At 43.2% G+C, this 10,682-nt stretch overlaps 1 protein-coding gene across 1 annotated transcript; it reads left to right on the top strand.

Annotated features, from left to right (window-relative positions):
• The first annotated feature begins 3,253 nt into the window (after positions 1–3,253).
• LOC131291246 (uncharacterized) lies at positions 3,254–4,541 on the top strand. Its single transcript, XM_058320432.1, has 3 exons — positions 3,254–3,385; positions 4,125–4,248; positions 4,321–4,541. The coding sequence occupies exons 1-3, from the start codon at positions 3,254–3,256 to the stop codon at positions 4,539–4,541; spliced, it is 477 nt and encodes a 158-aa protein (XP_058176415.1).
• Positions 4,542–10,682: the final 6,141 nt, after the last annotated feature.

Raw genomic sequence — 10,682 nt, 5'->3', positions numbered from 1 at the left:
TGTGGATGTGTGTCCCACAAGGTCACGGGAACGGTTGACGAGGAATCGAGGTTGAGCACGGTGCGTTATAGGGGAAGGACGCTCGAGACTCTTTCACACAGTCTTGACACAGCGGAAAACACGTGGTACGGTGTGTTCGTGAATATGCTTGGGAGCGGAAGATCAACCGGTTGCGTGCACGATTCGCGCGAGACTGACGATGATGCCGGTTTCCATCGCGTTTAAGCCCTGGCTTGGTGCGCTTTGGGGGTTGGGGAGGGGAGGCGGCGAGCTGAGCCCGCAATCTTCGAGACGTGGCGCGAATGCTTAATGCATTGAAGGTGCGATGATGTCATCGGTTCTCCGAAACGCTTTACCCGACTGTTTGAATGTTTAAGGTGTTTGTAGACGACAAGCGTGTGTATATACGTACTATGAACAGACAAAACACTCTTACCTTTCACAGTCGCAGAAAAGAAAACTTATTTTTTCGCATAGAATTTCTGCCATATATTTCTGCCAAAGGATATTTTCTTTGGCTGCCTCAGAACCAACATCCTACCAAAGGAATGTGAAACCAATGTTAAATTATTTGTATTTGATACTCACACACGACGTCAATGGTCAAATCATTTGAATAATCTAAATAACGTGAATAATATGTTTGGCACTTACATTTTTATGTTGGGTCTGGACTTTGCGGTACAGTATTATTGTCAAACATGATTTTGATCCAGTTGTTAGAAATATTACGAGTCTGTTGCATGTAAACGCACCTCAACTATCATGCGAGAGGAAGATGAATGAAGTTAGCACGCGTATCTTGTTTTGTGCGGCTAGCTCTCTGCATGATGATCGCACAAGTTTTATGGGCGGAACTTCTAGGCAACCTAGAATTGCAGAAAGGAGAGTCTGCGAGCGATGATGCATCGGTTGACACATTGAGATCGTCATATGTGGATCGAGCAATGTATCCTCGCACATGGAGTGCGTGAACTAGCCACTTCGTCATAGGTAGGATTGTAAACTAGATACTGATTTTAGGTAAACATGTACAGTTATGTGGATACCCCAAAGTTGGGGTTAAATATGTCTGGGGCAAATAAGGTAATTGTATTTGTCGCACATCTTTTTAATGTATATTCCACAAATCGTGTGGATAATCACGCTTTCTAGCTCGCAGTGAATCATTGGGAAACCCATTTTTTCACTACGGAGTCCAGCGATGTACATCAATCATCTTCTTGGTTTATTTTCTAATCAATCTTGTATCAATCATGTATGTTTTTTATGAGCAAAATGGAATTCAATATTTTGTTTGTATAACTGCAATACGCGCCATCTGTATGTCTCTTAGTCACGGCCGTATGGGCACAACTTTCAAAGTAGTCGATGCGCATAAGTTGGATGATTGAACGCTAGATGGTGCTGTAAGGCAGATAAGCTTTTAAGTTTTCTATGCTTATGCTAAACTTATCCTTCGCATAGCGTCACATGGAATGCACGTGCATAACTGGGTTCAATTTTTTAAAGGGGAATGCGTGATCAAATATCTCTTCTGAGTTCATGTAAACTGGCATGTTGCGAAACATAAAAACATTGAACAATCGTAAGAAAGCTATTTATGTGCTGGTAAAACAACAACACCTCGATTTTTCTTGTCTTGGGAGGTCTATTGCCCCACCTCCCCCCAGTAAACTCATATAAAACGCTGTTAAGATCGGTTCCAAGTCAGGTGCTACTAATCAATGCACTTTGATTAGATTTGTCATTCCATCGTGTCGTTAGATTTTTGTTTCCATCACGCGATATGAACCAAACCTGTTTGCTTCCTTATTGGATAACCTTTTATTTGGTTTACCAATATAGCGTCCATTTGAGTTGAAATGAATTTCTTCTGAGTTAAAGTTCCAGTTTTCATGAACGTAATCGGTATGTAGGGGTGTAGGTCAGCTGTTGTCCGTGTCATGAATGGTCCTAACGCACATATGCAATATGGAATTATATAAATTTTCTGTTGATATAGGCCTAAAATAGAATTTTGGTGAATACCCCTCCATCGTCATGGAATCAAATGAAAGCCAAACAGCTTTGCTTGGCTTTGAATTAATTTTTCTATTCATCTGTTAATGGTTTTTCGGTGAACCAAAAACTTGTCCGGCTTTTCACTGTTTTCCATAGTAAAGATGGCCCGAAAGCGCATCCTTCGATCTTTTTATACCTTCTGAAAACATCGCCATCGCGGCGACGTTTCCGTTCGGCTAGCTCCGTTGGACCGAAACGACCCAGCGGTTCCAACAACTAACGCGCATAATGTAGCTGCATAATATACCCTTTATGTATCGACCATCTATACGTTTTCCTCTCCTTTCCTACTTACTCGTCTCACATCGTGATTTCATTTCGTCAGCTTTTCTAGACATCTGCGCTTGTGTTCCGTCTGTTTAAGAATCTAATCTATTGCGCGACGGGCAATGGATGGGAACCGGTGCCGCAATCGGGGTCACTGTCAGTGGCGCTTGGAGTCAAGCGGCGCACACTGTCGAAACCGAACAGTTGTGGTTTTTGAGTGGCCATCTTGCGACCTTGCGGATGTAATTTGCCAGATCGGCAACCCTGCTCTCATTGTGGCGGGTAGTGGAGCTAGCGATAGGTAGCGCTGTTTCCAAATTAAGCCACCCTAAGTTAATTGTTTGCGCGCCATGCTCCTTTTGACGAACCGGTTCGTCTGAAATATACTGGGAAAAGGGTTTGGGAGTTTTCTACACGCTGGAAAAATTGTTGTTCCGTGCATTGATTCGAACCTTACACGCAAGGTTTGCGTCGCCACTGAAGTGCGAAAGGATGGAATGGCGAGACACTTGAGAACGCAACATCTAGATTCCCGAGGTTATCGTGAAAGGCTGCGATGAGGAAGAACGCCTGTAGCAGCTGATTTCGACGAGAAACCACTTCACCAGCTCACCGCCCGAAAGCCGATGCGAGATTTCATCAGGTTTGCTTGCTGGTACGGGTTTGGTAAGTCGCGACTTATTGAAGCGACTGTTGTGTGAGATCCGGGAGTAGGTCTGGTTTTCAACCGCATGGTTTTGAGCGGGAATGATGTTAGTGTTTAGTCGGCGAAGAAGTTTTCACGATAGCAGTCGTCGTTGCTTTGGTGGACCCTAAGCTAGACTGTACTGAACAACAAGTGTACGTCAGTTGTGAGATTGTGTAGCTAACATTCAGGCAGGAGTCGAATATAAGATAAGCAGCATTCAAGCTAGTGCTAAAAATGCCGGAAAATACAGTAGTGGCTCCACCAAGGCATCACCATTCAAGTGTGGCGCTTCCGCCCGCTATCCTTCCAGTGCCATCTGGAGAAAACCATTCGCCTCCGCTGTCGGTGATCAAATTTCTCGAACTGGTAATTCCATTGTCTGTCTGTGTTGAGCCGGTTGAATCAACTTTCACTTACATCAATCAATTTTGCGACCGCTAACCACGAGCGCACGTTGTTCGTACAGGTGTTTGAACATGGCGTGAGCTAGAACTCGAGGCAAAGTGATCAAAATTGTTCTCCCAGTAATTTGCTCACCAATCTATTTTGGCGTTTGGTAGTTCGTTATTGTGATGATATAAGTTGTTAACCACATGCAGAATTGAGCCGTATACCATCTAGCTTGTTCTGATCACTTCAATGAGTTCTGAATTAATTGCGTCAAACAAATATCTTAGTAGCCTAGCGAAGTGTCATCAACTTTGTTTTTCAGTATGATCCACATGCTAAAATATCTCATCATTTTTATCTTCTTAAGTAACTTACCGAGTCCAAAAATCTCTGATAAGATTAGCAAAAATTTGTTCAGCTAGCAGGTTTACTCTGCTCATCGAACTGATCTCGGTTACATAATCCAACACGTCGTAAATTCATTCTCCTCAGGTCCGATTTAGGACTTTAATCTCAGTAAATCAACCTTTCTTATGCTGTTGGAGACAATATACGTAATCAAAGTAAATAATTTAGCCAAATCGTGACTTGTTTTAGTTCGAATAGTTCAAAGATTGATGCTTCATGGTAGAACTCGAACGAGCATACAATATCCGTAGTAAACAGATGTTGGAACAGCCAATGGCTAAAACAGTCCTATGCATCCTCTTTGTAGTGTCTTGCGGTAGCATGCACTACACTGCACTACTACAGCTTTGACGATGGTGATTTGGTGACGGGTTTCCTTGCAACTGGGACGTTTTGTGGGTTCATAGTGATACTGTCAACCATAATGGCCGGTAAGTGCGATACAAGGGAGAGCGCGGAGCAAGTTTTAAAGTTGCCGTGTCTTGATCCTCCACCTCCACCAGGTTACCTCATCAAGGCACACCTGCACCGTCGTCTGGCCATCTTCTACAGCCTGCTTGGCAGCGCCTGCTTCCTCACGTCCGGCGTGTTCATCATCGAGGCGTGGAAGCACGCGTTCCGGACTAGAATGCGTGACCTCGCGATCACCAAGGGCTCGATCGCGATCATCAACGGCGTGATCTTCCTGATGGACACCATATTTACCTTTCGCGAGCGCAAGTAAACCGCAGCGGTGTCACTGCATCGGTACCATTTGGTCGGATGTGTAACTGGCTAAGACCCTCTCCTACTCTGCCTTCTGCATCACATCACGTCTCTGGTCTTGGCTGCATTCAACTTAATAAAGAGCGTTTATGTTGTTTATAGTTCCCTCCTCAGTTTTAACGTTGGTTGCACGAGAGAGCTACCTATCACAATCATTCTACAGATCAAAACATACGCAGCAACGCAAAGCTTTTCCACCCACGATCAGTTTTAACCAGGCTATGGTGGAGACGCCTGGTGTTTCATAATAAACCGAAATGGAGGCGCCCAGTGAGTGACAAAAGTTTCCCAATTAAATAAGGTGTTACATTTGTAGCGTTGAATTATCAAACGGATAAACGGAAACAGCTTCAGGCGGTCACCGTTAAGCCCGACTACGAACGCGAAAGAAATATTTTAAATGAAGCTTTATCGAAACAAAAACGAAGAAAGTAAACAAACGGACGAATCAAATGCAAACACCAATGTCCCAAATAGACTTGCAGCCCGCAGGATGTTTGCGTTGGATCGAAAATTGCTCACGAAGGACTAATCACTGAATGAATCAATTTGCTCGTCCGGGCGAGTTTGTGATTGTTTATTTCCAATTTGGCGTGACATTCTCGTTAGTTCCGCGAGGCCGGGTTTGATTTTTTCCCGGCGAGCGGGTAAATGAGGTGGTGCTGTGTGTAGGGGCTGATGTTGGAAGCACGCTATATATTTTGTGTCTGGTTTAGTTAATTAAAAAACTTTATTTCCTCTGTGACACACTTAAGCGCTTCACGGTGCGAGGCCTTCGAGGACTTTCCAGAACTTGGAACTCGGGTTGACGACACTGCTGATGCTGCGTTCGGTGCGTTTGCCAAAACCCGAGGTAATCCGTTTTTTTTCTATATCTTGTCTATGATTCTTGGTGGATTTCATTGACCGTGGGGGAGGAATGGAGGAAAGGAGTAGACGACGCGCATGAACGAACGATGAACGAACGCCATAGGATTCGGCTCCAACGCCGCTTTGGTTATTCTGCAGCGCATTACAAAGCGTCGAGTCAGGGCAAATCGGGACAACGAAACCCGATGTTGCTACACTGATGTCCGTGTGTATGAGTGTGTGCATGAGTACTAAAAATGCTTCGGGTGCAAAATGTTTGAGCGCGAATTTTCAAACCATGCCACGTGAGCGTTACGTAGCGTTACTATGACGCAAGGTGATTGCGGATTCTGTGACCGTTAAACATATTGTTTACTTGAAAATGTTCCTCAATCAAATATGTAATAATCAATTTCCATTTCAAATATCAATGGAATAGTGATAAAGGCTTTCAAATGATTCTTTTGAAGGACAAACAAAGCAGGATCCCCGGTCTTGCATCGTTTGTTTGTTCTTGTCATAGTTGTTCTAAAAAATGTATGGTATTTATTTTCGTAGAAAGAAAAATCAGTCACATATATTTAGTTTTTCTATTTTCTATACCAAACGGATTTAGAAGAATGGAATTTAGCGGTTTTGTTCTTAGAAACGATTCTGTCCCGGTGTGCATTTGGTGGAAGTTATAAAGTATCGACTCAGTTCTCCTGTCCCCCGACAATTGCCATCAATCACGCGAAGCTACATCTCAATCACACGATTGGTAAAGCATTCGAAGAAAATGTGCGCCTGCATAGGAAATGCAAGGATATTGCATCTTGCGGGAGAAAATAAATTCACTACAATATTTTAACGTCCCTTCCACGGTGCATACGTTTCGCTAGGTTTATTTTGTCCCGGTGCTAGGCTGTTGGATGCTCCGGTGCTGGGGCTGGCAATTATTCATAAACATTCATTGCATTAATCACGGCGTGGCAGGTGCGCAGCAGCGAACGCGTCCATGACCAACCGGAAGTTCGACCAGTTTGTCGACGAACGGTAGAGAAGCACATGTGCATCTCCGAGGTAGGTTATGTTTTCATGTTATGTTGTGTAGGGGAAGAGGGGGTAGGCATGGAAAATGATAGCGCGGGATGCGTGAGTCAAGCCAATTTAGCAAGAAGGTCGTTGCATCCGCCCACTGGTGAGCGTTGATGATTTTAATTAAACAATGCATAATCGAGACTGGCATGGTGGCCGCTAGCAGCAAATGAGCATCCCCACGTGTAGATACGAGGCATAATGAAGACGGTCTGGAACGTTTCCTTTCATTCTCCTCCTCTTGCACCCTCTCGGGGACGCATCGAGGTTGCACGCGAAATTCAGGACTTTCGGGTGTGTGTTTGCACGAGCTTCGGCTCGCATCGATCGACGTTCCTACCACCAAAAACCAGCATTTATACTTATCGGGGCCCGCAAAACGTACGTCGTGGGAAAACTATTTTTGTGCCACCCCGCTCTCTCTAGCAGGTGTTAGGCTTAATTTTTCAAGGTCGCCCCAATCGAGCCTCCTGCCGCTCGAGGTCAGATCTTACAAACGCGCATCCAGTGAATAATTAAATCACCCATAATTGGACTAAGCAATAATACATATTGAACGGTCGAGGGTCGCGAAATGACGCCTTCAGATCGTCTAGTTGGACAGATGTGCACGAAGAGCACAAACGATGGAAGACAACACAAGCAGTTCTTATTAAATATGCTCTAAAAAATAGAATACAATAAGCTGCCTTTAAGATTTGTTTAATCGTGAATATAAAGTCTGCTTTTGTGAATAGTTTTTGTGTTGAAACTATTACAAAAGATATATGGAACATATTTTACTTGCATACATTTTACCTTCCCGGAACAAAAAGAACATAAAGTGTAATTTATTTTTTGTGCGTTTTGATTTTTATTGTTTCAGATAAGCTAGTTATAATCATTCTAATGCGCGCTTTTCTCCAAACCACTTTTTTCGCCCCTTTTTTGGCCAAAATTGAAGGGAATTCAAAATGGGGGTTCCTGATGGCAAACGGTGGCAACGGAACTTCGGCTCTGCACAAATCCTTTGCACCACCGTGCTGCGGTTCGTTATGGTGCAGAGCTCTGCAGGACCGCATGCACACCTGCATTCCCAGGGTTGCAGGTGTTGATGGCGTTGACGGCGACGTGGCGATGGGATCTATCACCATGCTCTCTCGTCGCCGGTGTGATCGAGTCCGTGCTCTTCAATCCCTCATCCCATACCCAGCCACCCACTCGGCTTCCACCACGGCACTTGCGAGCGTTATCTTGGAAGCAGTACGAGTAGCAGCTGAAACTAAATCTACTGGCCTACCGTTGAGAAGACTGGGGTGAGTCGTGGTTTACGAAGTGCTAGGTTGAAGGGTATTGAAGGTACGTGATTAGATGCTACGTTGAAAAGCTCGCACGGAAATTCGAGCGCCAAGGGTTCCTCTACTCCCCATTTGGAAGTCTTCAACGGAAGTCGAGGTTAGCTGGGAAATGTTTGCTTTGTTCATTCTTAATTCGAATCTACACCTTCTCGTCCAATTCCGCCATCCCTTACTCCACTTCGTCGGCAACTGCAAATGCCTGGTGCCGTCGGGAGCTCGTTCCTTATGGCGTTCATCAGTCGGTGCTGGCAGCCGTTTGTCATGTAGCACCATGCAACGGCATGCCCGGCAAACGTTCGACCACCTGCGAACTCGCGCAAAGCAAAAACACAGTCACATACATACATACATACATACATACATACATACATACATACATACATACATACATACATACATACATACATACATACATACATACATACATACATACATACATACATACATACATACATACATACATACATACATACAAAAAAAACATACATACAAACACACACATACACACACAGAGTCACGCCTACTGCGCACTGCACCGAGTTTGCCTAATCAGGAAAGGAGAAACGTTGGCAACATCAAGGCAACACGCCAGAGCTCGAGCTAGAGCCTCTGCGAAATCCCCGTACCCTCCTTTCCCTTCTTTGTTCTCACCTTTCCGCATTTCAGTCCTCCGCGGCTTCCTCATGAAGACTCGATCGTGCTGGTTTATTTATTGCTGGAAGATGATTTTGAATCTGCGCCAATATTCAACACTGGTGCATATTTATTCAGTCTATTCATTTCATCCGCCCACAGCCACTAACTTCTTCAAAATTTTGGGACTGATTCTCACAAAAAATAAAAACGGGAAAAGAAAATGGCTTGCACGAAGTACCTAGTTGATTGCCGTATGTGTACCAGTTTCTTGTTTCGTTTTTTTCTCATCGTTTATCCTCTCCTTTGATCAAGTCTCACATTCTTTGCAAACACCACTATCGAAAAGTACCGTACAGCAGTCAACCATTTAAATGCACCAGCGAACAGGAATGGATAACATGCAATTTCGGCCAGTCCTGGGGCCACGTGCTGGCGGAAAAGCAAAACAAAATGCATCGGTGGGGCCAGATTTTTGATGCAACGACAACTCAAACACACTGTGATACGTAGCTACATATTTGAACGTGCGGAAAGTGTAAGACCCGGATTCACAAAGGATAAAACTATATGCGGGTCGTGCACGTACCTTCGTATCTAGTAACTTTCATCATTGCAACATTTAAGATTTATTTCAAATATTTTACATCAACGACCAGGATCCGGCACAAGGGGTATTGACGATGTGAAGCAGTTCTTTTCCGCAATGTACCGAACAGTTGCATACATTTGACGTTACGTTTGTTGCATAGCAAGTCTGCGGTAACATTGATTGAAATATGTATCCATCACAAATAGTTTTTTATCAATTTTTTATTAATATAGAAGCAAGTAAAATAAGTAGCTTGTGGAATAATCAACATTAATCTTTGTTTATATCAACGGTGAAGTATAAAATTCAAATACTTTAAGCTTGTTACTTAATTCTTTATTGCGATTTAAGTTTAGTGCCGAACACTGTTCGAGCAAGAACATGTTGTTTTCTTCTACTTCTGTCTCTAGAGCGCAACTCTTCGTACCTCAAGGCCTGATCCCTGTCGCTCCGTGTAGCTTACAAGTGCGCCATCCGAGCGCAGACACGGATAGATGTTGCTTGAACGTGAGCGGACCAGTAAGAGCCTGTGCACCACTAAGAAAGTTCCAGGTCCTTGGAGCACAAAGCGGCTCCTCCGCAAGGCAGCACTGTTTGCAATATTTTCCAGGCGATTGATGTTTGCCTTTTCGCCTCGTGGTGCAACGTGGTGGCCCAATGGATAGGCGGTTGAGGGTGCCTCCTTTTTTTCAGCTGGGCGTACACAACGGCGTGGGGTTCCAGAAGAAAAAAATGCGGAGTTCCGGAAGAAAAGCCCTGGCACATTCATTTATTGCTTTTCATTTCGTTTTTGCGGAAATCCAAAAGGCTTGAAAGGAGTTTATTTGTAGAACATCGATTTTCTTCCATTGAATCTGCTCAAAATCTAGAAACTACGATCGTGGTGGTTTGACTGTGTTCGAATATAATTAACACTATCTCAGCTATTGCACATTCCGCGAAATTTGCTTCGTGCAAATACTTGAAAATAGTGCAAACATTTAAAACGACAATAAAGCAGTTTTACTTACCTGCGTAAAAACTTTTCGGATAATGTGTTATAATGAATCGACCAAGGGAGTTTATTTATTACTATAGAATGTGTTTTTATAAATTCTGGAATAGGCTCAGTTTGTTAATGGTGATGGAGGCTTCCAGTTCAAATGGAAACACGCAGCTTAAACCTATACAGTGTAAAGATGCAAAATTTGACCATTTAAAATAGCTATCAATTTGCTAAATGCTAACAAAATGCAACTACAGCAAATTTGTTGTAAAGATAAAGTTTTGAATTTTTAATCAAATACATTACATGTCGTAAAATGCTTGACATACGGGCAATTGACGTTCGACGTCAAACCTATATTTACATGGGCGTCGTTTTTTGTTGAGTGGAGATGTATTGTATGACAAATAAAATGCACTACACGATAAAAAAAGGAACTTAATCAATGTATTTGCACTTCATTTTATAATATTGTTTTTAAATCGCCAAGTTTTCTTGATCTAATATGTATTATAGATTTTAAGGATGATGTTTTCACTTTCAAATAATTTTCAAACCATTCGTTAATTTCACAGATTGCAAAGTTTTCTAGAGCGGCTACTCAAGAGGGAGGGAGAGTGATTTGAA

Source organism: Anopheles ziemanni, chromosome X (genome assembly GCF_943734765.1).
Source record: "Anopheles ziemanni chromosome X, idAnoZiCoDA_A2_x.2, whole genome shotgun sequence".
NCBI lineage: Eukaryota > Metazoa > Arthropoda > Insecta > Diptera > Culicidae > Anopheles > Anopheles ziemanni.
This window is presented reverse-complemented; position numbering and strand designations above follow the sequence as displayed.

Excerpts from the sequence above, each read along its gene's own strand:
- LOC131291246 (XM_058320432.1), top strand. The coding sequence starts at position 3,254 with ATGCCGGAAAATACAGTAGTGGCTCCACCAAGGCATCACCATTCAAGT. Across the intron at positions 3,386-4,124 it reads TGATCAAATTTCTCGAACTG|TGTCTTGCGGTAGCATGCAC; the intron begins GTAATTCCATTG and ends TCCTCTTTGTAG. Across the intron at positions 4,249-4,320 it reads ACTGTCAACCATAATGGCCG|GTTACCTCATCAAGGCACAC; the intron begins GTAAGTGCGATA and ends CACCTCCACCAG.